This window comes from Anomalospiza imberbis, chromosome 1 (genome assembly GCF_031753505.1).
Source record: "Anomalospiza imberbis isolate Cuckoo-Finch-1a 21T00152 chromosome 1, ASM3175350v1, whole genome shotgun sequence".
Taxonomy (NCBI): domain Eukaryota; kingdom Metazoa; phylum Chordata; class Aves; order Passeriformes; family Viduidae; genus Anomalospiza; species Anomalospiza imberbis.
The window spans coordinates 2368299-2394781 of NC_089681.1; the positions used below are offsets into that span (position 1 = coordinate 2368299).

At 67.3% G+C, this 26483-nt stretch overlaps 1 protein-coding gene across 1 annotated transcript in view; it reads left to right on the forward strand.

Moving 5' to 3' along the window:
- LOC137465699 (glycosylphosphatidylinositol anchor attachment 1 protein-like) overlaps positions 1-26483 on the forward strand; it is a 39659-nt gene extending 13176 nt beyond the window's left edge. The window contains 9 exon segments of the mRNA XM_068177780.1: positions 117-218; positions 3336-3367; positions 3369-3533; positions 5607-5803; positions 10708-10861; positions 15955-16022; positions 17846-18049; positions 21568-21735; positions 26170-26483. Coding sequence (XP_068033881.1) covers positions 117-218; positions 3336-3367; positions 3369-3533; positions 5607-5803; positions 10708-10861; positions 15955-16022; positions 17846-18049; positions 21568-21735; positions 26170-26413 — 1334 coding nt within the window. The 3' untranslated portion in view covers positions 26414-26483.

Below are 26483 nucleotides of genomic sequence, written 5' to 3' on the forward strand. Positions count from 1 at the left end.
CTGTACTGGGCTGTACTGGGCTGTACTGGCTGTACTGGGTGTACTGGGCTGTACTGGGCCGTACTGGGCTGTACTGGGCTGTACTGGTCGGGTCCCACAGCTCCCAGTTTCCCCAGGCCAGGTGTACTGGGCCAAGGATCTCATCTTCCTGGTGACCGAGCACGACCTGCTGGGGACACAGGCCTGGCTGGAGGCCTACCATGACGTCAACCTTACTGGTGAGACTGGGAGCACTGGGAGGGGCTGGGCTACCACAGTGTCAGCCTTACTGGTGAGACTGGGAGCACTGGGAGCACTGGGAGGGACTGGGCTACCACAGTGTCAGCCTTACTGGGAGCACTGGGAGGGGCTGGGTACCACAGTGTCAGCCTTACTGGGAGCACTGGGAGGGGCTGGGCTACCACAGTGTCAGCCTTACTGGTGAGACTGGGAGGGACTGGGCTACCACAGTGTCAGCCTTACTGGGAGCACTGGGAGGGACTGGGAGGGACTGGGAGCACTGGGAGGGACTGGTACCACAGTGTCAGCCTTACTGGGAGCACTGGGAGCACTGGGAGGGGCTGGGCTACCACAGTGTCAGCCTTACTGGGAGGGACTGGGAGCACTGGGATGGACTGGGAGGGGCTGGGCTACCACAGTGTCAGCCTTACTGGGAGCACTGGGAGGGGCTGGGCTACCACAGTGTCAGCCTTACTGGTGAGACTGGGAGCACTGGGAGCAGTGGGAGGGGCTGGGGTACCACAGTGTCAGCCTTACTGGTGAGACTGGGAGGGACTAGGCTCGCACAGTGTCAGCCTTACTGGTCCAACTGGGAGCACTGGGAGGGACTGGGCTACCACAGTGTCAGCCTTACTGGGAGCACTGGGAGCAGTGGGAGGGACTGGGTACCACAGTGTCAGCCTTACTGGGAGCACTGGGAGCAGTGGGAGGGACTGGGTACCACAGTGTCAGCCTTACTGGGAGCACTGGGAGCACTGGGAGGGACTGGGAGGGACTGGGAGGGGCTGGGCTACCACCGTGTCAGCCTTACTGGTGACACTGGGAGCACTGGGAGCACTGGGAGGGGCTGGGCTACCACAGTGTCAACCTTACTGGTGAGACTGGGAGCACTGGGAGGGACTGGGCTACCAGAGTGTCAGCCTTATTGGTGAGACTGGGAGCACTGGGAGGGACTGGGCTACCACAGCGTAAGCCTTACTGGTGAGACTGGGAGCGCTGGGAGGGACTGGGAGGGGCTGGGCTACCACAGCGTCAGCCTTACTGGTGAGACTGGGAGGGGCTGGGCTACCACAGCGTCAGCCTTACTGGTGAGACTGGGAGCACTGGGAGGGACTGGGCTACCACAGCGTCAGCCTTACTGGTGAGACTGGGAGCACTGGGAGGGACTGGGCTACCACAGTGTCAGCCTTACTGGGAGCACTGGGAGCACTGGGAGGGACTGGGCTACCACAGTGTCAGCCTTACTGGGAGCACTGGGAGCACTGGGAGGGACTGGGCTACCACAGTGTCAGCCTTACTGGGAGCACTGGGAGCACTGGGAGGGACTGGGCTACCACAGTGTCAGCCTTACTGGGAGCACTGGGAGGGACTGGGCTACCACAGTGTCAGCCTTACTGGGAGCACTGGGAGGGACTGGTACCACAGTGTCAGCCTTACTGGTGGGACTGGGAGCACTGGGAGGGACTGGGAGCACTGGGAGGGACTGGGAGCACTGGGAGGGGCTGGGCTACCACAGTGTCAGCCTTACTGGTCCAACTGGGAGCACTGGGAGGGGTCAGGGGCCATGCAGGTGACCCTGGCTGCAGCTGGGCACGGACACACTGCCCGGAGTGGACACGGGGGAGCCATGGGGGTCCCCTGGCCACCCTGGGGGTCCCGTGGCCACCCTGGGGGTCCCGTGGCCACCCTGGGGGTCCCGTGGCCACCCTGGGGGTCCCGTGGCCGTTCTGGGGGTGTCCTGGGTGGGTCCCAGGGGGTCTCAGGGGTGTACCCCCCCCCAGGCATCCACTCGGGGTGGTCCCGGGCCGGGCGGGGGCCATCCAGAGCTGGGCACGGACACACTGACCGGAGTGGACACGGGGGTCCTGTGGCCATCCTGGGGGTCCCGTGGCCGTTCTGGGGGTTCCCTGGGTGGGTCCCTGGGGGTCTCAGGGATGTGTCCCCCCCCCAGGCATCCACTCGGGGGGGGTCCCGGGCCGAGCGGGGGCCATCCAGAGCTGGGGACGGACACACTGCCCGGAGTGGACACGGGGGTCCCGTGGCCACCCTGTGGGTCCCGTGGCCATCCTGGGGGTCCCGTGGCCATCCTGGGGGTCCCGTGTCTGTTCTGGGGGTGCCATCAGGGGGTCTCAGGGGTGTGTCCCCCCCCAGGCATCCACTCGGGGTGGTCCCGGGCCGGGCGGGGGGCCATCCAGAGCTGGGGCACAGACACACTGACCGGAGTGGACACGGGGGTCCCGTGGCCATCCTGGTGGTCCCGTGGCCATCCTGGGGGTCCCGTGGCCATCCTGGTGGTCCCGTGGCCCGTTCTGGTGGGTGCCCTGGGTGGGTCCCTGGGGGTCTCAGGGATGTGTCCCCCCCCCAGGCATCCACTCGGGGGGGGTCCCGGGCCGGGCGGGGGCCATCCAGAGCTGGGCACGGACACACTGACCGGAGTGGACACGGGGGTCCCGTGGCCACCCTGGGGGTCCCGTGGCCATCCTGGGGGTCCCGTGGCCATCCTGGGGGTCCCGTGGCCGTTCTGGGGGGTGTCCTGGGTGGGTCCCAGGGGGTCTCAGGGATGTGTCCCCCCCCAGGCATCCACTCGGGGTGGTCCCGGGCCGGGCGGGGGCCATCCAGAGCTGGGCACGGACACACTGACCAGAGTGGACACGGGGGTCCTGTGGCCATCCTGGGGGTCCCGTGGCCACCCTGGGGGTCCCGTGTCTGTTCTGGGGGGTGCCATCAGGGGGTCTCAGGGATGTGTCCCCCCCCAGGCATCCACTCGGGGGGGTCCCGGGCCGGGCGGGGGCCATCCAGAGCTGGGCACGGACACACTGACCAGAGTGGACACGGGGGTCCCGTGGCCATCCTGGGGGTCCCGTGGCCACCCTGGGGGTCCCGTGGCCGTTCTGGGGGTGCCCCGGGTGGGTCCCTGGGGGTCTCAGGGGTGTGTCCCCCCCCAGGCATCCACTCGGGGTGGTCCCGGGCCGGGCGGGGGCCATCCAGAGCTGGGCACGGACACACTGACCGGAGTGGACACGGGGGTCCCGTGGCCATCCTGGGGGGTCCCGTGGCCGTCTGGGGGTGCCCTGGGTGGGTCCCTGGGGGTCTCAGGGATGTGTCCCCCCCCCCAGGCATCCACTCGGGGGGGGTCCCGGGCCGGGCGGGGGGCCATCCAGGCGGCGCTGGCGCTGGAGCTCAGCTCGGACGTGGTGACCAGCGTGGACGTGGCCGTGGAGGGGCTGAACGGGCAAGTGCCCAACCTGGACCTGCTGAGCCTCTTCCACTCCTTCTGCCTCAAGAGCGGGCTGCTCTGCACCTTCCAGGGCAAGGTGGGTCTGGGGGCGTCCTGGGGGGATCCTGAGGGGTCCTGGGGGGTCCTGGGGGGCTTTGGGGGGGTCTGGGGGCTGCTGTCCCCATCCTGGACCTGCTGAGCCTCTTCCACTCCTTCTGCCTCAAGAGCGGCCTGCTCTGCACCTTCCAGGGCAAGGTGGGTCTGGGGGCGTCCTGGGGGGGCTTTGGGGGTCCTGGGGGTCTTTGGGGGGGTCTGGGGGCTGCTGTCCCCATCCTGGACCTGCTGAGCCTCTTCCACTCCTTCTGCCTCAAGAGCGGCCTGCTCTGGCACCTTCCAGGGCAAGGTGGGGTCTGGGGGCGTCCTGGGGGGGCTTTGGGGGTCCTGGGGGTCTTTGGGGGGGTCTGGGGGCTGCTGTCCCCATCCTGGACCTGCTGAGCCTCTTCCACTCCTGCCTCAAGAGTGGCCTGCTCTGCACCTTCCAGGGCAAGGTGGGTCTGGGGGCGTCCTGGAGGGATCCTGGGGGGCTTTGGGGGGTCCTGGGGGGCTTTGGGGGGCTCTGGGGGGCTTTTGGGGGGTCTGGGGGCTGCTGTCCCCATCCTGGACCTGCTGAGCCTCTTCCACTCCTTCTGCCTCAAGAGCGGCCTGCTCTGCACCTTCCAGGGCAAGGTGGGTCTGGGGGGGCTTTGGGGGGCTTTGGGGGGTCTGGGGGCTGCTCTGCAGCTTCCAGGGCAAGGTGGGTCTGGGGGCGTCCTGGGGGGGCTTTGGGGGGTGCTGGGGGGCTTTGGGGGGGTCTGGGGGCTGCTCTGCAGCTTCCAGGGCAAGGTGGGTCTGGGGGCGTCCTGGGGGGGTCCTGGGGGGTCCTGGAGGGGGCTTTGGGGGCTGCTCTGCAGCTTCCAGGGCAAGGTGGGTCTGGGGGCGTCCTGGGGGTGTCCTGGGGGGGCTTTGGGGGGCTTTGAGGGGTCTGGGGGCTGCTCTGCACCTTCCAGGGCAAGGTGGGTCTGGGGGGGTCCTGGGGGGGGGCTTTGGGGGGTCTGGGGGCTGCTCTGCACCTCCCAGGGCAAGGTGGGTCTGGGGGTGTCCTGGGGGGGTCCTGGGGGGATTTGGGGGGTCCTGGGGGGCTTTGGGGGGTCTGGGGGCTGCTCTGCCCCTTCCAGGGCAAGGTGGGGGGCACGGGGGGCTTTGGGGGGTCTGGGGGGGGTCTGCACCTTCCAGGGCAAGGTTGGGGGCGTCTGGGGGGGTCCTGGGGGTCACTCCGTGGTCACGGACTGACCCCTGCCCCCCCCAGAGCCTGTGGACACTCGGGGGGCTCAGGGGCCTTTGGGGGTCACTCCCCGGGCTGGGGGGGCTTTGGGGGTCGCTCAGGGGTCACTCGGGGGTCACTCGGGGGTCACTCGGGGGTCACTCGGGGGTCCCTGACTGACCCTGGACCCCCGGAGGGCCCCTCGGGGCCGGGCTATGCCCAGAGCCTGCGGACCCTGGGGCTGGGGGGTACCGAGGGGTCACGGAGGGCTCACTGAGGGGTCAGTGGTCACTCAGTGGTCACTCGGGGGTCACTCGGAGGTCACTCGGGGGTCCCTGACTGACCCCTGCCCCCCAGCTGACCCCCCGGAGGGCCCCTCGGGGCCGGGCTATGCCCAGAGCCTGCGGACCCTGGGGCTGGGGGATACCGAGGGGTCACGGAGGGGTCACTGAGGGGTCAGTGGTCACTCAGTGGTCACTCAGGGGTCACTCGGGGGTCACTCGGGGGTCCCTGACTGACCCTGGACCCCCCGGAGGGCCCCTCGGGGCCGGGCTATGCCCAGAGCCTGCGGACCCTGGGGCTGGGGGTACCGAGGGGTCACGGAGGGCTCAGGGGTCACTCAGTGGTCACTCAGTGGTCACTCAGTGGTCACTCGGGGGTCACTCGGGGGTCCCTGACTCACCCTGGACCCCCAGCTGCCCCCCCCGGAGGGCCCCTCGGGGCCGGGCTATGCCCAGAGCCTGTGGACCCTGGGGCTGGGGGTACCGAGGGGTCACGGAGGGCTCAGGGGTCACTCAGTGGTCACTCAGTGGTCACTCAGTGGTCACTCGGGGGTCACTCGGGGGTCCCTGACTGACCCTGGACCCCCAGCTGCCCCCCCCGGAGGGCCCCTCGGGGCCGGGCTATGCCCAGAGCCTGCGGACCCTGGGGCTGATGGTGCTGGGCCAGGCCGGGGGGGGTCCCGGGGGGGCGCACGGGCTCTTCCTGCGCTTCCGCATCGAGGCCCTGACCCTGCGAGGGATCAACAGCTTCCGCCAGCACAAGTTCGACCTGGGGGCGCTGGGCAGGTCAGGGGGGTCCCGGGGGGGTCCTGGGGGAGATTTGGGGGGTCCTGGGTGGTCCTGGGGGTGTTTGGGGGGGGGTGTGGGGTTCCCTGGGGGTCCCTGACCCTGCGGGGCATCAACAGCTTCCGGCAGCACAAGCTCGACCTGGGGGCGCTGGGCAGGTCAGGGGGGTCCCGGGGGGGATTTGGGGGGTCCTGGGGGGGTTTTGGGGGTGCTGGGGGGGTCCTGGGGAGGCTTTGGGGATCCCTGACCCTGCGAGGGATCAACAGCTTCCGGCAGCACAAGTTCGACCTGGGGGCGCTGGGCAGGTCAGGGGGGTCCCGGGGGGTCCTGGGGGAGATTTGGGGGGTGCTGGGGGGGTTTTGGGGGGTCCTGGGGGGGGTTTGGGGGTGCTGGGGGGGTCCTGGGGAGGTTTTGGGGGTCCCTGACCCTGCGAGGGATCAACAGCTTCCGGCAGCACAAGCTCGACCTGGGGGCGCTGGGCAGGTCAGGGGGGTCCCGGGGGGGTCCTGGGGATATTTGGGGGGTCCCGGGGGGTCCCGGGGGGGATTTGGGGGGTCCTGGGGGTCCTGGGGGGGTCCTGGGGAGGTTTTTGGGGGTCCCTGACCCTGCGAGGGATCAACAGCTTCCGGCAGCACAAGCTCGACCTGGGGGCGCTGGGCAGGTCAGGGGGGTCCCGGGGGGGTCCTGGGGGGGATTTGGGGGGTCCTGGGGGGCTTTTGGGGGGATGTGCGGTTCCCTGGGGGTCCCTGATCCTGCGAGGGATCAACAGCTTCCGGCAGCACAAGTTCGACCTGGGGGCGCTGGGCAGGTCAGGGGGGTCCCGGGGGGTCCTAGGGGGGGATTTGGGGGTGCTGGGGGGGTTTTGGGGGGTCCTGGGGGGGTTTTGGGGGTGCTGGGGGGGTCCTGGGGAGGTTTTGGGGATCCCTGACCCTGCGAGGGATCAACAGCTTCCGGCAGCACAAGTTCGACCTGGGGGCGCTGGGCAGGTCAGGGGGGTCCCGGGGGGGTCCTGGGGATATTTGGGGGGTCCCGGGGGGTCCCGGGGGGGATTTGGGGGGTCCTGGGGCGGTTTTGGGGGTCCTGGGGGGGTCCTGGGGAGGCTTTGGGGGTCCCTGACCCTGCGGGGCATCAACAGCTTCCGGCGGCACAAGTTCGACCTGGGGGCACTGGGCAGGTCAGGGGGGTCCCTGGGAGGTCCTGGGGGAGATTTGGGGGGTCCTGGGGGAGATTTGGGGGCTCCTGGGGGGGCTTTTGGGGGTTTTGGGGGGTCCTGGGGGGGGTTTCAGGGGTCCTGGGGGGGTCCTGGGGAGGCTTTGGGGATCCCTGACCCTGCGAGGGATCAACAGCTTCCGGCAGCACAAGCTCGACCTGGGGGCGCTGGGCAGGTCAGGGGGGTCCCAGAGGGTCCTGGAGGGGATTTGGGGGGTCCTGGGGGGGTTTTGGGGGGTCCTGGGGGGGTTTGGGGGTGCTGGGGGGGTCCTGGGGAGGTTTTGGGGGTCCCTGACCCTGCGAGGGATCAACAGCTTCCGGCAGCACAAGTTCGACCTGGGGGCGCTGGGCAAGTCAGGGGGGTCCCGGGGGGGTCCTGGGGATATTTGGGGGGTCCTGGGGGCGTTTGGGGGGTCCTGGGGGGTTTCGGGGGTCCTGGGGGGGTCCTGGGGAGGTTTTGGGGGTCCCTGACCCTGCGAGGGATCAACAGCTTCCGGCAGCACAAGTTCGACCTGGGGGCACTGGGCAGGTCAGGGGGGTCCCGGGGGGTCCTGGGGTGGATTTGGGGGGTCCTGGGGGAGATTTGGGGGGTGCTGGGGGCGTTTGGGGGGTCCTGGGGGGGTTTCGGGGGTCCTGGGGTGTTGCTGGGGAGGCTTTGGGGGTCCCTGACCCTGCGAGGGATCAACAGCTTCCAGCAGCACAAGTTCGACCTGGGGGCGCTGGGCAGGTCAGGGGGGTCCCGGGGGGAATTGGGGGGTCCTGGGGGCGTTTGGGGGTCCTGGGGGGGTCCTGGGGAGGCTTTGGGGGTCCCTGACCCTGCGGGGCATCAACAGCTTCCGCCAGCACAAGTTCGACCTGGGGGCGCTGGGCAGGTCAGGGGGGTCCCGGGGGGAATTGGGGGACATTTGGGGGGTCCTGGGGGCGTTTGGGGGGTGCTGGGGGGGATTTGGGGGTGCTGGGGGGTCCTGGGGAGGTTTTGGGGGTCCCTGACCCTGCGAGGGATCAACAGCTTCCGGCAGCACAAGTTCGACCTGGGGGCGCTGGGCAGGTCATGGGGGTCCCGGGGGGGTCCTGGGGGGGATTTGGGGGGTCCTGGGGGGTTTGGGGGTCCCTGACCCTGCGGGGCATCAGCAGCTTCCGGCAGCACATGTTCGACCTGGGGGCGCTGGGCAGGTCAAGGGGGTCCCAGAGGGTCCTGGAGGGGATTTGGGAGGTCCTGGGGGGGCTTTTGGGGGTCCTGGAGGGGATTTGGGGGGTCCTGGGGGTGTTTTGGGGGTGCTGGGGGGGTTTCGGGAGTCCTGGGGGGGTCCTGGGGAGGTTTTGGGGGTCCCTGACCCTGCGAGGGATCAACAGCTTCCGGCAGCACAAGCTCGTTCTGGGGGCGCTGGGCAGGTCAGGGGGGTCCCTGGGGGGTCCTGGGGGAGATTTGGGGGGTGCTGGGGGGGTTTTGGGGGGTCCTGGGGGGGTTTGGGGGTGCTGGGGGGGTCCTGGGGAGGTTTTGGGGGTCCCTGACCCTGCGAGGGATCAACAGCTTCCGGCAGCACAAGCTCGTTCTGGGGGCGCTGGGCAGGTCAGGGGGGTCCCGGGTGGAATTGGGGGGTCCTGGGGGGGTTCTGTGAGTTTGGGGGAGTTTTGGGGGTCCCGGGGGGGGTCCCGGGGTGCTTTGGGGTGGATTTGGGGTACGGGTAGGGTCCGGGTGGGGTTTGGGGGGTATTTGCAGAGTCTTGGAGGGGGGGTTGGGGTATTTGGGGGGGGTCCGGGGGTTTAGGGGGTGCTGGGGGCTCTCCTGGGGGGGAACTCGGGGGTCTCTCTCTGGATTTGGGGGGTCCTGGGGGGGGTCTCTGTCTGCATTTGGGGGGTCCCAGGGGTCTCTCCCTGGGTTTGGGGGGTCCCAGGGGTCTCTGTCTGGATTTGGGGGGTCCTGGGGGTCTGCCCTGAATTTGGGGGGTCCTGGGGGTGGTCTCTGAGTGGATTTGGGGGGTCCCGGGGGTCTCTGTCTGGATTTGGGGGGTCCCGGGGGTCTCTGTGTGGATTTGGGGGGTCCCAGGGGTCTCTCCCTGGATTTGGGGGGTCCCAGGGGTCTCTGAGTGGATTTGGGGGGTCCCGGGGGTCTCTGTCTGGATTTGGGGGTCCCGGGGGTCTCCCCTGGATTTGGGGGGTCTCTCCCTGGATTTGGGGGGTCCCGGGGGGTCTCCCCTGACCCCCCAGGACCCTGGAGGGAATGTTCCGGAAGCTGAACAACCTGCTGGGGCTGTGGGGCTGGGGCATTCCAGGGGGGTCTCTCCCTGGATTTGGGGGGTCTCTCCCTGGATTTGGGGGGTCCCAAGGGTCTGCCCTGAATTTGGGGGGTCCTGGGGGTCTCTGTCTGGATTTGGGGGGTCCCGGGGATCTCTGAGTGGATTTGGGGAGTCCCGGGGGTCTGCCCTGGATTTGGGGGATCCTGGGGGGGTATCCCCTGGATTTGGGGGGTCCCGGGGGTCTCTGTCTGGATTTGGGGGGTCCCAAAGGTCTCTGTGTGGATTTGGGGGGTCCCGGGGTCTCTCCCCTGGATTTGGGGGGTCCCAGGGGTCTCTCCTGGATTTGGGGGGTCCCGGGGGTCTCTGTGTGGATTTGGGGGGTCCTGGGGGTCTCTGTGTGGATTTGGGGGGGTCCCAAGGGTCTGCCCTGGATTTGGGGGGTCCCAGGGGTCTCTGTGTGGATTTGGGGGGTCCTGGGGGGGTCTCTGAGTGGATTTGGGGGGTCCCGGGGGTCTCTGTGTGGATTTGGGGGGCCCCAGGGGTCTCTGTGTGGATTTGGGGGATCCCGGGGGTCTCTCCCTGGATTTGGGGTTCCCCAGGGTCTGCCCTGGATTTGGGGGTCCCGGGGGTCTCTCCTGGATTTGGGGGGTCCCGGGGGTCTCTGCGTGGATTTGGGGGGTCCCGGGGGTCTCCCCTGGATTTGGGGGGTCTCTCCTGGATTGGGGGGGTTCCGGGGGTCTCCCCTGGATTTAGGGGGTCTCTCCCTGGATTTGCGGGGTCCCGGGGGTCTCTCCCTGGATTTGGGGGGTCCCGGGGGTCTCCCCTGGATTTGGGGGGTCTCTCCTGGATTTGGGGGGTCTCTCCCTGGATTTGGGGGTCCCGGGGGTCTGCCCTGGATTTGGGGGGTCTCTCCCTGGATTTGGGGGGTCCCGGGGGGTCTCCCCTGGATTTAGGGGGTCTCTGCTGGATTTGGGGGGTCCCGGGGTCTCTGTCTGGATTTGGGGGATCCCGGGGGTCTCTGTGTGGATTTGGGGGGTCCCGGGGGTCTCCCCTGGATTTGGGGGGTCTCTCCTGGATTTGGGGGGTCTCCCCTGGATTTGGGGGGTCTCTCCTGGATTTGGGGGGTCTCCCCTGGATTTGGGGGGTCCCGGGGGGTCTCCCCTGCATTTGGGGGGTCTCTCCCTGGATTTGGGGGGTCTCTCCTGGATTTGGGGGGTCTCTCCTGGATTTGGGGGGTCCCGGGGGGTCTCCCCTGACCCCCATTCCCCTCCCACCCCCCAGGACCCTGGAGGGAATGTTCCGGAAGCTGAACAACCTGCTGGGGCTGTGGGGCTGGGGCATTGCAGGGGGGTCTCTCCCTGGATTTGGGGGGTCTCTCCTGGATTTGGGGGGTCTCTCCCTGGATTTGGGGGGTCCCGGGGGGTCTCCCCTGACCCCCATTCCCCTCCCACCCCCCAGGACCCTGGAGGGAATGTTCCGGAAGCTGAACAACCTGCTGGAGCGGCTGCACCAATCCTATTTCCTGTACCTGCTGCCCTCGCTGTCCCGCTTCGTCTCCATCGGCTCCTACATGCCCGCCCTGGGGCTGCTGCTGCTCGTGCTGGCCCTGCGCATATCCTGGTGAAAACGGGGTGAAAACGGGGAAAAACGGGGAAAAAACGGGAAAAAACGGGAAAAAAACCGGGTAAAAATGGGAAAAAACGGGAAAAAATGGGGGTAAAAATGGGGAAAAATAGGGGGGAAATGGGCTCCTGCATCCCAGCCCTGGGGCTGCTGCTGCTCGTGCTGGCCCTGCGCATATCCGGGTGAAAACGGGGAAAAACGGGGAAAAATGGGAAAAAACGGGAAAAAATGGGATAAAAATGGGAAAAAACGGGAAAAAAACGGGGTAAAAATGGGGAAAAATAGGGGGGAAATGGGCTCCTGCATCCCAGCCCTGGGGCTGCTGCTGCTCGTGCTGGCCCTGCGCATATCCGGGTGAAAACGGGGAAAAACGGGGAAAAAATGGGAAAAAACGGGAAAAAATGGGATAAAAATGGGAAAAAAACGGGAAAAAACGGGGTAAAAATGGGGAAAAATAGGGGGGAAAATGGGCTCCTGCATGCCCGCCCTGGGGCTGCTGCTGCTCGTGCTGGCCCTGCGCATATCCGGGTGAAAACGGGGAAAAACGGGGAAAAAATGGATAAAAATGGGAAAAAAACGGGGAAAAAATGGAAAAAAACGGGAAAAAACGGGGGGAAAATGGGGAAAAATAGGGGGGAAAATGGGCTCCTGCATCCCAGCCCTGGGGCTGCTGCTGCTCGTGCTGGCCCTGCGCATATCCGGGTGAAAACGGGGGGAAAACGAGAAAAAACGGGGAAAAAAACGGGAAAAAAACGGGAAAAAACGGGGTAAAAATGGTAAAAAACGGAGCAAAAACGGGAAAAAATGGGGGGAAAATGGGCTCCTGCATGCCCGCCCTGGGGCTGCTGCTGCTCGTGCTGGCCCTGCGCATATCCGGGTGAAAATGGGGGAAAACGGGAAAAAACGGGGAAAAACGGGGTAAAAATGAGTAAAAATGGGAAAAAACGGGGTAAAAATGGGAAAAAAATGGGGGGAAAATGGGCTCCTGCATGCCCGCCCTGGGGCTGCTGCTGCTCGTGCTGGCCCTGCGCATATCCGGGGTGAAAACGGGGGAAAACGGGAAAAAACGGGGAAAAAACGGGAAAAAACGGGGTAAAAATGGAAAAAAACGGGAAAAAATGGGGGGGAAAATGGGGAAAAATGGGGAAAAATAGGGGGGAAAATGGGCTCCTGCATCCCAGCCCTGGGGCTGCTGCTGCTCGTGCTGGCCCTGCGCATATCCGGGGTGGAAAACGGGGGGGAAAACGGGAAAAAACGGGGAAAAAATGGATAAAAATGGGAAAAAACGGGAAAAAACGGGGTAAAAATGGGAAAAAACGGGGTAAAAATGGGGGAAAATGGGCTCCTGCATGCCCGCCCTGGGGCTGCTGCTGCTCGTGCTGGCCCTGCGCATATCCGGGGTGAAAACGGGGGAAAACGGGAAAAAACGGGGAAAAAACGGGAAAAAATGGGAAAAAACGGGGAAAAAATGGTAAAAAACGGGGTAAAAAACGGGGGTAAAAATGGGAAAAAATAGGGGGGAAAATGGGCTCCTGCATTCCAGCCCTGGGGCTGCTGCTGCTCGTGCTGGCCCTGCGCATATCCGGGTGAAAACGGGGGGAAAACGAGAAAAAACGGGGAAAAAAACGGGAAAAAATAGGAAAAAAATGGGAAAAAAACGGGGAAAAAATGGGAAAAAATGGTAAAAATAGGGGGGAAAATGGGCTCCTGCATGCCCGCCCTGGGGCTGCTGCTGCTCGTGCTGGCCCTGCGCATATCCGGGTGAAAACGGGGGAAAACGGGAAAAAACGGGGAAAAAACGGGGTAAAACGGGAAAAAACGGGGAAAAAACGGGAAAAAAACGGGGTAAAAAACGGAGCAAAAATGGGAGAAAATGGGAAAAAATGGGGGGGAAAATGGGCTCCTGGATCCCAGCCCTGGGGCTGCTGCTGCTCGTGCTGGCCCTGCGCATATCCGGGGTGGAAAACGGGGGAAAACGGGAAAAAACGGGGGAAAACGGGAAAAAATGGGGGAAAATGGTAAAAAACGGGGTAAAACGGGGTAAAAATGGGGAAAAATGGGGGGGAAAATGGGCTCCTACATGCCCGCCCTGGGGGCTGCTGCTGCTCGTGCTGGCCCTGCGCATATCCGGGGTGAAACGGGGAAAAAACGGGAAAAAACGGGGAAAAACGGGGGAAAAAATGGGAAAAAACGGGAAAAAATGGGATAAAAATGGGAAAAAACGGGAAAAAAACGGAGCGAAAATGGGGAAAAATGGGGGGGAAAATGGGCTCCTGCATGCCCGCCCTGGGGCTGCTGCTGCTCGTGCTGGCCCTGCGCATATCCGGGGTGAAAACGGGGAAAAACGGGGAAAAAACAGGGAAAAAAACGGGGAAAAATGGGTAAAACTGGGAAAAAAACGGGGTAAAAATGGGGGCAAAAATGGGAGAAAATGGGAAAAAATGGGGGGAAAATGGGCTCCTGCATCCCAGCCCTGGGGCTGCTGCTGCTCGTGCTGGCCCTGCGCATATCCGGGTGAAAACGGGGGGGAAAACGGGAAAAAAACGGGAAAAAAACGGGGAAAAAAACGGGGTAAATGGGGTAAAAAACGGTAAAAAACGGGAAAAAATGGGGTAAAAAATGGGTAAAAATAGGGGGGAAAATGGGCTCCTTCATCCCAGCCCCGGGGCTGCTGCTGCTCGTGCTGGCCCTGCGCATATCCGGGTGAAAACGGGGGGAAAACGGGAAAAAAACGGGAAAAACGGGGAAAAAACGGGGTAAAAATGGGTAAAAATGGGAAAAAACGGGAAAAAATGGGGAAAAATGGGGAAAAATAGGGGGGGAAAATGGGCTCCTGCATCCCAGCCCTGGGGCTGCTGCTGCTCGTGCTGGCCCTGCGCATATCCGGGTGAAAACGGGGGGGAAAACGGAAAAAAACGGGAAAAAACGGTTTAAAAATGGGAAAAAACGGGAAAAAATGGGTAAAAATGGGGAAAAATAGGGGGGAAAATGGGCTCCTTCATCCCAGCCCTGGGGCTGCTGCTGCTCGTGCTGGCCCTGCGCATATCCGGGTGAAAACGGGGGAAAATGGATAAAAATGGGGAAAAAACGGGGAAAAAACGGGGAAAAAACAGGAAAAAAACAGGGTAAAAATGGGGAAAAAAATGGGAAAAAATGGGGGGAAAATGGGCTCCTACATCCCAGCCCCGGGGCTGCTGCTGCTCGTGCTGGCCCTGCGCATATCCGGGTGAAAACAGGAAAAAACGGGGAAAAATGGGGAAAAAAATGGGAAAAAATGGGGGGAAAATGGGCTCCTGCATCCCAGCCCTGGGGCTGCTGCTGCTCGTGCTGGCCCTGCGCATATCCGGGGGGAAAACGGGGGAAAACGGGGAAAAACGGGGAAAAAACGGGGAAAAAACGGGAAAAAATGGGAAAAAACGGGGTAAAAACGGGGAAAAAAATGGGAAAAAAAAGTGGGGAAAATGGGGAAAAATAGGGGGGAAAATGGGCTCCTGCATCCCAGCCCTGGGGCTGCTGCTGCTCGTGCTTGCCCTGCGCATATCCGGGTGAAAACGGGGAAAAACGGGGAAAAAAACGGGGAAAAAATGGGATAAAAACGGGAAAAAATGGGAAAAATGGGATAAAAATGGTAAAAAATGGGGTAAAAAATGGGGGAAAAATCGGGGTAAAAATGGGAAAAAATGGGGGGGAAAATGGGCTCCTGCATCCCAGCCCTGGGGCTGGCTGCTGGCTCGTGCTGGCCCCTGCGCATATCTGGGGGGTGAAAACGGGGGAAAACGGGGAAAAACAGGGAAAAAACGGGGAAAATGGGAAAAAACGGGGTAAAAACGGGGTAAAAATGGGAAAAAAACGGGGGGAAAATGGGGAAAAATAGGGGGGAAAATGGGCTCCTGCATCCCAGCCCTGGGGCTGCTGCTGCTCGTGCTGGCCCTGCGCATATCCGGGGTGGAAAACGGGGGAAAACGGGGAAAAAAACAGGAAAAAAACGGGAAAAACGGGGAAAAAATGGGATAAAACAGGGTAAAAATTGAGCAAAAATGGGAAAAAATGGGGGGGAAAATGGGCTCCTGCATGCCCGCCCTGGGGCTGCTGCTGCTCGTGCTGGCCCTGCGCATATCCGGGGTGAAAACGGGGAAAAACGGGAAAAAACGGGGAAAAAACGGGGAAAAAACGGGAAAAAATGGGGGGAAACAGAGCAAAAATGGGGGGGGAGAACGGGCAAAGATGGGAAAAAGGGGTGGAAATGGTGAAAAAAGGAGGAAATGGGGGGAAACGGGGAAAATGGGGAGAGATGGGAAAATTGGGATTTGGGGAGAAAAATGGGTAAAAAATGCAGATTTCAGGAAGGGAATGGGGGTTTGGGGGAAAAAGGGGGGAATTGGGGTCAGTGAATGGGGTCTGGGGTCCCTGAGGTGGGGTCTGGGGTCCCTGAATTGGGGTCTGGGGTCCCTGAATTGGGGTCTGGGGTCTCAGGGGGGTTTGGGGTCCCTGAATTGGGGTCTGGGGTCCCTGAATTGGGGTCTGGGGTCTCAGGGGGGGTTGGGGTTACTGAATTGGGGTCTGGGGTCTCAGGGGGGTTTGGGGTTACTGAATTGGGGTCTGGGGTCTCAAGGGGGGTCTGGGGTCCCAGAATTGGGGGTCGGGGTCCCTGAGGCAGAGTTTGGGGTCTCAGGGGGGTCTGGGGGTCCCAGAATTGGGGTCGGGGTCCCTGAGGCAGAGTTTGGGGTCTCAGGGGGGTCTGGGGTCCCTGAGGCGGGGTTTGGGGTATCAGGGGGGTCTGGGGTCCCTGAATTGGGGTCTGGGGTCCCTGAATTGGGGTCTGGGGTCTCAGGGGGGTCTGGGGTCCCTGAATTGGGGTCTGGGGTCCCTGAATTGGGGTCTGGGGTCTCAGGGGGGGTCTGGGGTCCCTGAATTGGGGTCTGGGGTCCCTGAATTGGGGTCTGGGGTCCTTGAGGCAGGGTTAGGGGTCTCAGGGGGGACTGGGGTCCCTGAATTGGGGTCTGGGGTCCCTGAATTGGGGTCTGGGGTCTCGGTGGGTCTGGGGTCCGAGGGTCCGGCCCTTTCCTTGACCCCTCCCCCCACGCCCTGGACCTGTGGATGCGGCTGAGCCGGAGCGACGAGGGGGAGGGGAGACCCCCCCGCCCGGGGAGGTGAGGGGACCCCCGACCCCCGGGACCCCCGGACTGACCCCCCGGGACCCCCAGACTGACCCCTGGGACCCCCAGACTGACCCCCGGGACCCTCGGACTGACCCCCGGGACCTCTGGGACCCCCCAGACTGACCCCCGGGGACCCCCAACTGACATGGGACCCCCCAGACTGACCCCCTGGGGACCCCCACACTGACCCCTGGGACCCCCACACTGACCCCGGGACCCCCAGACTGACCCCCGGGACCCCCACACTGACCCCCGGGACCCCCCAGACTGACCCCCCGGGACCTCTGGGACCCCCCAGACTGACCCCCCGGGGACCCCCCACACTGACCCTTGGGACGTCTGGGACCCCCACACTGACCCCCGGGACCCCCAAACTGACCCCGGGACCCCCAGACTGACCCCCGGGACCCCCACACTGACCCCCGGGACCCCCAGACTGACCCCCGGGACCTCTGGGACCCCCAGACTGACCCCCGGGACCCCCCACACTGACCCTTGGGACGTCTGGGACCCCCACACTGACCCCCGGGACCCCCAAACTGACCCGGGACCCCCACACTGACCCCCGGGACCCCCAGACTGACCCCCGGGACCCCCAGACTGACCCGGGACCCCCCAGACTGACCCCCGGGACCCCCCAGACTGACCCGGGACCCCCACACTGACGCCCGGGGACCCCCACACTGACCCCCGGGACCCCCACACTGACGCCCGGGACCCCCAGACTGACCCCTGGGACCCCCACACTGACCCGGGACCCCCACACTGACCCCCCGGGACCCCCCACACTGACCCTTGGGACGTCTGGGACCCCCACACTGACCCCCCGGGACCCCCAAACTGACCCGGGACCCCCACACTGACCCCCGGGACCCCCACACTGACCCCCGGGACCCCCAGACTGACCTGGGACCCCCAGACTGACCCCCGGGACCCCCACACTGACGCCCGGGACCCCCACACTGACCCCCGGGACCCCCCCACACTGACGCCCGGGACCCCCAGACTGACCCCTGGGACCCCCACACTGACCCGGGACCCCCACACTGACCCCTGGGACCTCTGGGACCCCCAGACTGACCCCTGGGACCCCCAGACTGACCCCCGGGACCCCCACACTGACCCCTGGGACCTCTGGGACCCCCACACTGACCCCCGGGACCCCCACACTGACCTGGGACCCCCCAGACTGACCCCCAGGACCCCCAGACTGACCCCCGGGACCCCCAGACTGACCCCTGGGACCCCCAAACTGACCCCCGGGACCCCCACCCTGACCCCATTGTGACCCCCATGCCCCCCCCTGTGCCCCACACCCTGACCCCATTGTGACCCCCCCATGCCCCCCCTGTGCCCCCTGTGCCCCACACCCTGACCCCATTGTGACCCCCCATGCCCCCCCATGCCCCCCCTGTGCCCCCCACCCTGACCCCAAACTCCCACCCTGACCCCATTGTGACCCCCATGCCCCCCATGCCCCCCCTGTGCCCCCCACCCTGACCCCATTGCGACCCCCCTGTACCCCACTGTGCCCCCTGTGCCCCCCACCCTGACCCCAAACTCCCACCCTGACCCCATTGCGACCCCCCATGCCCCCCCTGTGCCCCCTGTGCCCCCCCACCCTGACCCCATTGTGACCCCCATGCCCCCCCCTGTGCCCCCTGTGCCCCCCACCCTGACCCCAAACTCCCACCCTGACCCCATTGTGACCCCCCATGCCCCCCTGTGCCCCCCTGTGCCCCCCACCCTGACCCCATTGCGACCCCCATGCCCCCCCTGTGCCCCACACCCTGACCCCCTTGTGTCCCCCCCAGGCCCGCGGGGGTCTCCTCTGGCTGGTGCCCCCCGTGCTGGTGTCGGGGGGCGCCGGGCGCCGCCCTGTACCTGCTGCCCGTGCGGGGCCAGGCCGTGGCCACCCAGCACTTCCCGGTGGGCGAGGCCGAGGCCGTGGTGCTGGCCCTGATCGGCATCTACGTGGCTGGGATGGCGCTGCCCCCACAGCACCCACAGGTACGGCTGTGGGGCTGGCACTGCCCCACAGCACCCACGGGTACAGGTACGGGTGTGGGGCTGGCGCTGCCCCACAGCGCCCACAGGTACGGCTGTGGGGCTGGGATGGCGCTGCCCCCACAGCACCCACAGGTACGGGTGTGGGGCTGGCACTGCCCCACAGCACCCACAGGTACGGGGTGTGGGGCTGGCACTGCCCCACAGCGCCCACAGGTACGGCTGTGGGGCTGGGATGGCGCTGCCCCACAGCACCCACAGGTACGGGTACAGGTACAGGTGTGGGGCTGGCACTGCCCCACAGCACCCACGGGTACGGGTGTGGGGCTGGCACTGCCCCACAGCACCCACAGGTACGGGTGTGGGGCTGGCACTGCCCCACAGCACCCACAGGTACGGGTGTGTGGGCTGGCACTGCCCCACAGCACCCACGGGTACGGGCTATGGGGCTGGGATGGCGCTGCCCCACAGCACCCACAGGTATGGGCACAGGTACAGGTGTGGGGCTGGCGCTGCCCCACAGCACCCACAGGTACGGGCACAGGTACGGGTGTGGGGCTGGCGCTGCCCCACAGCAACCCACAGGTATGGGCACAGGTACGGGTGTGGGGCTGGCACTGCCCCACAGCACCCACAGGTACCGGTACGGCTGTGGGGCTGGCGCTGCCCCACAGCACCCACAGGTACAGGTGTGGGGCTGGGATGGCGCTGCCCCACAGCACCCACAGGTATGGGCACAGGTACAGGTGTGGGGCTGGCACTGCCCCACAGCACCCCCAGGTACGGGTGTGGGGCTGGGCTGGCGCTGCCCCACAGCACCCACAGGTATGGGCACAGGTACGGGTGTGGGGCTGGCACTGCCCCACAGCACCCACGGGTACGGGTGTGGGGCTGGCACTGCCCCACAGCACCCACGGGTACAGGTACAGGTGTGGGGCTGGCACTGCCCCACAGCACCCACGGTTACAGGTACGGCTGTGGGGCTGGCGCTGCCCCACAGCACCCACAGGTACGGGTGTGGGGCTGGCACTGCCCCACAGCACCCACGGGTACGGGTGTGGGGCTGGCACTGCCCCACAGCACCCACGGGTACGGCTCTGGGGCTGGGATGGCGCTGCCCCACAGCACCCACAGGTACGGGTGTGGGGCTGGCACTGCCCCACAGCACCCACGGGTACGGCTCTGGGGCTGGGATGGCGCTGCCCCACAGCACCCACAGGTACGGGTGTGGGGCTGGCACTGCCCCACAGCACCCACAGGTACAGGTGTGGGGCTGGCACTGCCCCACAGCGCCCACGGGTACGGGTGTGGGGCTGGGATGGCGCTGCCCCACAGCACCCACAGGTATGGGTACGGGTGTGGGGCTGGCACTGCCCCACAGCGCCCACCGGTACGGCTGTGGGGCTGGGCTGGCACTGCCCCACAGCACCCACAGGTACGGGTGTGGGGCTGGCGCTGCCCCACAGCACCCATGGGTACAGGTACGGGTGTGGGGCTGGCACTGCCCCACAGCACCCACGGGTACGGGTGTGGGGCTGGCGCTGCCCCACAGCACCCACGGGTACGGCTATGGGGCTGGGATGGCACTGCCCCACAGCACCCACAGGTATGGGCACAGGTACAGGTGTGGGGCTGGCACTGCCCCACAGCACCCACAGGTATGGGCACAGGTACAGGTGTGGGGCTGGCACTGCCCCACAGCACCCACAGGTATGGGCACAGGTACAGGTGTGGGGCTGGCACTGCCCCACAGCACCCACAGGTACGGGCACAGGTACGGGTGTGGGGCTGGCACTGCCCCACAGCACCCACAGGTACGGGTACAGGTGTGGGGCTGGCACTGCCCCACAGCACCCACGGGTACGGGTGTGGGGCTGGCACTGCCCCACAGCACCCACAGGTACGGGCACAGGTACGGGTGTGGGGCTGGCACTGCCCCACAGCACCCACAGGTACGGGCACAGGTACGGGTGTGGGGCTGGCACTGCCCCACAGCACCCACAGGTATGGGTACAGGTGTGGGGCTGGCGCTGCCCCACAGCGCCCACAGGTATGGGCACAGGTACAGGTGTGGGGCTGGCACTGCCCCACAGCACCCACAGGTACGGGCACAGGTACGGGTGTGGGGCTGGCACTGCCCCACAGCACCCACAGGTACAGGTACAGGTACAGGTGTGGGGCTGGCACTGCCCCACAGCACCCACGGGTACGGGTGTGGGGCTGGCACTGCCCCACAGCACCCACAGGTATGGGCACAGGTACGGCTGTGGGGCTGGCGCTGCCCCACAGCACCCACGGGTACGGCTATGGGGGTGGGATGGCACTGCCCCACAGCACCCACAGGTATGGGCACAGGTACAGGTGTGGGGCTGGCGCTGCCCCACAGCACCCACGGGTACGGGCTGGGGGCTGTGGGGGTTTGGGGTCCCTGGTGGGGTTTGGGGTGACACGGTGTGACCCCATGGGACACCGGGTGGCACTGGGGGTGACACCGGGGGTGACCCTGTGTGACCCTGTGTGACACCGGGGGTGATGCTGGGGGTGACACGGTGTGACCCCGTGTGTGACCCTAGGGGTGACCCCAGGGGTGACCCCGTGTGACCCCATGTGACCCCGTGTGTGACCCCGTGTGTGACCCCGCGTGTGACCCCGGGGGTGTCCCCGTGTCCCCCCAGGGCGCTGTCGGGCGGTGGCCAGCGGGGCTGGGTGACCCTGAGGGGGGATGGTGACACCGGGGGTGACCCCGTGTGACCCCGTGTGACCCCGTGTGACCCCGTGTGTGACCCCGGGGGTGTCCCCGTGTCCCCCCAGGGCGCTGTCGGGCGGTGGCCAGCGGGGCTGGGTGACCCTGAGGGGGGATGGTGACCCCGTGTGTGACCCCGTGTGACCCCGGGGGTGTCCCCGTGTCCCCCCAGGGCGCTGTCGGGCGGTGGCCAGCGGGGCTGGATGACCCTGAGGGGGGATGGTGACACTGGGGGTGACCCCGTGTGTGACCCCGGGGGTGTCCCCGTGTCCCCAGGGCGCTGTCGGGCGGTGGCCAGCGGGGCTGGATGACCCTGAGGGGGGATGGTGACACTGGGGGTGACCCCGTGTGTGACCCTTTGTGTCCCCGTGTCCCCCCAGGGCGCTGTCGGGCGGTGGCCAGCGGGGCTGGATGACCCTGAGGGGGGATGGTGACACTGGGGGTGACCCCGTGTGTGACCCTTTGTGTCCCCGTGTCCCCCCAGGGCGCTGTCGGGCGGTGGCCAGCGGGGCTGGGTGACCCTGAGGGGGGATGGTGACCCCGTGTGTCCCCGTGTGTGACCCCGTGTGACCCCGCGTGTCCCCGTGTCCCCAGGGCGCTGTCGGGCGGTGGCCAGCGGGGCTGGGTGACCCTGAGGGGGGATGGTGACCCCATGTGTGACCCCGCGTGTCCCCGTGTCCCCAGGGCGCTGTCGGGCGGTGGCCAGCGGGGCTGGATGACCCTGAGGGGGGATGGTGACCCCGTGTGTGACCCCGTGTGTGACCCCGCGTGTCCCCGTGTCCCCAGGGCGCTGTCGGGCGGTGGCCAGCGGGGCTGGATGACCCTCAAGCTGCTGGCCCTGCTGGCCCTGGCGCTGCTCCTCTCCTGCCTGGCCCTGCTCAACTTCTCCCTGGGCTTCCTGCTGGGGGCCACCCTCGTGCCCCCCGCGGCCGCCGTGAGGCCCGGGGGCAACCGGTGAGCCACGGGGACAGCCTGGGGACACCTGGGGACACCTGGGGACACCTGGGGACACCTTGGGGACACCTGGGGACACCCGGGACACCCGGGACACCGTGGGGACAGCCTGGGGACACCTGGGGACACCTTGGGGACACCTGGGGCACCCTGGGGACACCTTGGGGACACCTGGGGACACCTGGGGACAGCCTGGGGACACCTTGGGGACACCTGGGGACACCTGGGGACACCTGGGGACAGCCTGGGGACAGGTGAGCCACGGGGACACCTGGGGCACCCTGGGGACACCTGGGGACACCCGGGGACAGGTGAGGACAGGTGAGCCACGGGGACACCCGGGACACCTGGGGACACCTGGGGCACCCTGGGGACACCTGGGGACAGCCTGGGGCACCCTGGGGACACCTGGGGACAGGTGAGCCCGGGGGGGGGACAGGTGAGCGCCCTTGCACACAGGTGAGCCGGGGTCCCTGAGGGTCCCTGGGGGGCTCTGGGTGTCCCCGGATGGTCCCTGGCCACCGCGGGCTGCCCCTGGCCATCGTGGCCACCCCGGGCTGCCGCTGGCCGTGCTGCTGGTGCCGACCACGCCGGGGCTGTCGCTGTTCCCGGGGGCTCTGGGTGGTTCCTGGGGGGCTCTGGGTGGTCCCAGGGGTCTCTGGGTGGTCCCAGGGTGGTCCCAGGGGTCTCTGGGTGGTCCCAGGGGGCTCTGGGTGGTTCTTGGGGGTCTCTGGGTGGTCTCTGGGGGTCCCTAACCCCCTCCCCGCTGCAGGCTGCCGCTGGCCGTGCTGCTGGTGCTGAGCACGCCGGGGCTGTCGCTGTTCCTGGGGTGCTCTGGGTGGTCCCGGCGGGCTCTGGGTGGTTCCCGGGGGGCTCTGGGTGGTCCCAGGGTGGTCCTGGGGGCTCTGGGTGGTCCCAGGGGGCTCTGGGTGGTCCCAGGGTGGTCCTGGGGGTCCCTAACCCCCTCCCCGCTGCAGGCTGCCGCTGGCCGTGCTGCGGGTGCTGAGCACGCCGGGGCTGTCGCTGTTCCTGTGGGTCTCTGGGTGGTTCCTGGGGGGCTCTGGGTGGTCCCAGGGTGGTCCCGGGGTGTTCCCGGGGGTCCCAGGGTGGTCCCAGGGTGGTCCTGGGGGTCTCTGGGTGGTCCCAGGGTGGTCCCAGGGTGGGCCTGGGGGCTCTGGGTGGTCCCAGGGTGGTCCTGGGGGTCCCAGGGGTCTCTGGGTGGTCCCGGGGGGATCTGGGTGGTCCCAGGGTGGTCCCAGGGTGGTCCCAGGGTGGTCCTGGGGGTCTCTGGGTGGTCCCAGGGTGGTCCCAGGGTGGTCCTGGGGGCTCTGGGTGGTCCCAGGGTGGTCCTGGGGGTCCCAGGGTGGTCCCAGGGTGGTCCTGGGGGCTCTGGGTGGTCCCAGGGTGGTCCTGGGGGTCCCAGGGTGGTCCCAGGGTGGTCCTGGGGGCTCTGGGTGGTCCCAGGGTGGTCCCGGGGGGATCTGGGTGGTCCCAGGGTGGTCCCAGGGTGGTCCCAGGGGGCTCTGGGTGGTCCCAGGGGGCTCTGGGTGGTTCCTGGGGGCTCTGGGTGGTCCCGGGGTGGTCCCAGTGGTCCCTAACCCCCTCCCCGCTGCAGGCTGCCGCTGGCCGTGCTGCTGGTGCTGAGCACGCCGGGGCTGTCGCTGTTCCTGGGGGCTCTGGGTGTTCCCAGGGTGGTCCCAGGGTGGTCCCGGGGGTCTCTGGGTGGTCCCGGGGGGCTCTGGGTGGTCCCAGGGGTCTCTGGGTGGTCCCAGGGGTCTCTGGGTGGTCCCAGGGGGCTCTGGGTGGTCCCGGGGGTCTCTGGGTGGTCCCTGGGGGTCCCTAACCCCCTCCCCGCTGCAGGCTGCCGCTGGCCGTGCTGCTGGTGCTGAGCACGCCGGGGCTGTCGCTGTTCCTGGGGGGCTCTGGGTGTTCCCAGGGTGGTCCCAGGGTGGTCCCAGGGTGGTCCTGGGGGCTCTGGGTGTTCCCAGGGTGGTCCCAGGGTGGTCCCAGGGGGCTCTGGGTGGTTCCTGGGGGGCTCTGGGTGGTCCCAGGGTGGTCCTGGGGGCTCTGGGTGTTCCCAGGGTGGTCCCAGGGTGGTCCCAGGGGGGTCCCGGGGTGGTCCCGGTGGTCCCTAACCCCCTCCCCGCTGCAGGCTGCCGCTGGCCGTGCTGCTGGTGCTGAGCACGCCGGGGCTGTCGCTGTTCCTGGGGCTCTGGGTGGTCCCAGGGTGGTCCCAGGGTGGTCCCAGGGGGCTCTGGGTGGTTCCTGGGGGGCTCTGGGTGGTTCTTGGGGGCTCTGGGTGGTCCCAGGGTGGTCCTGGGGGCTCTGGGTGGTCCCAGGGGGCTCTGGGTGGTCCCAGGGTGGTCCTGGGGGTCCCTAACCCCCTCCCCGCTGCAGGCTGCCGCTGGCCGTGCTGCGGGTGCTGAGCACGCCGGGGCTGTCGCTGTTCCTGTGGGTCTCTGGGTGGTTCCTGGGGGGCTCTGGGTGGTCCCAGGGTGGTCCCGGGGTGTTCCCGGGGGTCCCAGGGTGGTCCCAGGGTGGTCCTGGGGGTCTCTGGGTGGTCCCAGGGTGGTCCCAGGGTGGGCCTGGGGGCTCTGGGTGGTCCCAGGGTGGTCCTGGGGGTCCCAGGGGTCTCTGGGTGGTCCCGGGGGGATCTGGGTGGTCCCAGGGTGGTCCCAGGGTGGTCCCAGGGTGGTCCTGGGGGTCTCTGGGTGGTCCCAGGGTGGTCCCAGGGTGGTCCTGGGGGCTCTGGGTGGTCCCAGGGTGGTCCTGGGGGTCCCAGGGTGGTCCCAGGGTGGTCCTGGGGGCTCTGGGTGGTCCCAGGGTGGTCCTGGGGGTCCCAGGGTGGTCCCAGGGTGGTCCTGGGGGCTCTGGGTGGTCCCAGGGTGGTCCCGGGGGGATCTGGGTGGTCCCAGGGTGGTCCCAGGGTGGTCCCAGGGGGCTCTGGGTGGTCCCAGGGGGCTCTGGGTGGTTCCTGGGGGCTCTGGGTGGTCCCGGGGTGGTCCCAGTGGTCCCTAACCCCCTCCCCGCTGCAGGCTGCCGCTGGCCGTGCTGCTGGTGCTGAGCACGCCGGGGCTGTCGCTGTTCCTGGGGGCTCTGGGTGTTCCCAGGGTGGTCCCAGGGTGGTCCCGGGGGTCTCTGGGTGGTCCCGGGGGGCTCTGGGTGGTCCCAGGGGTCTCTGGGTGGTCCCAGGGGTCTCTGGGTGGTCCCAGGGGGCTCTGGGTGGTCCCGGGGGTCTCTGGGTGGTCCCTGGGGGTCCCTAACCCCCTCCCCGCTGCAGGCTGCCGCTGGCCGTGCTGCTGGTGCTGAGCACGCCGGGGCTGTCGCTGTTCCTGGGGGGCTCTGGGTGTTCCCAGGGTGGTCCCAGGGTGGTCCCAGGGTGGTCCTGGGGGCTCTGGGTGTTCCCAGGGTGGTCCCAGGGTGGTCCCAGGGGGCTCTGGGTGGTTCCTGGGGGGCTCTGGGTGGTCCCAGGGTGGTCCTGGGGGCTCTGGGTGTTCCCAGGGTGGTCCCAGGGTGGTCCCAGGGGGGTCCCGGGGTGGTCCCGGTGGTCCCTAACCCCCTCCCCGCTGCAGGCTGCCGCTGGCCGTGCTGCTGGTGCTGAGCACGCCGGGGCTGTCGCTGTTCCTGGGGCTCTGGGTGGTCCCAGGGTGGTCCCAGGGTGGTCCCAGGGGGCTCTGGGTGGTTCCTGGGGGGCTCTGGGTGGTTCTTGGGGGCTCTGGGTGGTCCCTGGGGGTCTCTCACCCCCCTCCCCGCTGCAGGCTGCCGCTGGCCGTGCTGCTGGTGCTGAGCACGCCGGGGCTGTCGCTGTTCCTGGGGCTCTGGGTGGTACCAGGGTGGTCCCAGGGTGGTCCCAGGGTGGTCCCTGGGGGTCCCTAACCCCCTCCCCGCTGCAGGCTGCCGCTGGCCGTGCTGCTGGTGCTGAGCACGCCGGGGCTGTCGCTGTTCGTGGGGTGCTCTGGGTGGTCTCTGGGTGGTCCCAGGGGGCTCTGGGTGGTCCCGGGGAGCTCTGGGTGGTCCCAGGGGGCTCTGGGTGGTCCCGGGGAGCTCTGGGTGGTCCCGGTGGTCCCTAACCCCCTCCCCGCTGCAGGCTGCCGCTGGCCGTGCTGCTGGTGCTGAGCACGCCGGGGCTGTCGCTGTTCCTGGGGGCTCTGGGTGGTTCCAGGGTGGTCCCAGGGGGCTCTGGGTGGTCCCGGGGAGCTCTGGGTGGTCCCGGTGGTCCCTAACCCCCTCCCCGCTGCAGGCTGCCGCTGGCCGTGCTGCTGGTGCTGAGCACGCCGGGGCTGTCGCTGTTCGTGGGGTGCTCTGGGTGGTCTCTGGGTGGTCCCAGGGGGCTCTGGGTGGTCCCGGGGAGCTCTGGGTGGTCCCAGGGGGCTCTGGGTGGTCCCGGGGAGCTCTGGGTGGTCCCGGTGGTCCCTAACCCCCTCCCCGCTGCAGGCTGCCGCTGGCCGTGCTGCTGGTGCTGAGCACGCCGGGGCTGTCGCTGTTCCTGGCCGTGCTGCTGGAGCGGGAGCTGCTGGAGGCGCCGGCGGGGCTGGGCGAGGCCTGGCAGCGCTTCCTGGGGGCGCTGGGCCAGGGGCTGCTGCAGGAGCACCTGCACGGGGCACACCTGAGCCCCCTGCTCTGCCTGGGCGCCTACCCCTGCTGGCTGCTGCTCTGGAACGTGCTCTTCTGGAAGTGACCGGACGGACGCGCGGACACGGGACAGACACACGGACACGGGACGGACACACGGACACACGGACACGGGA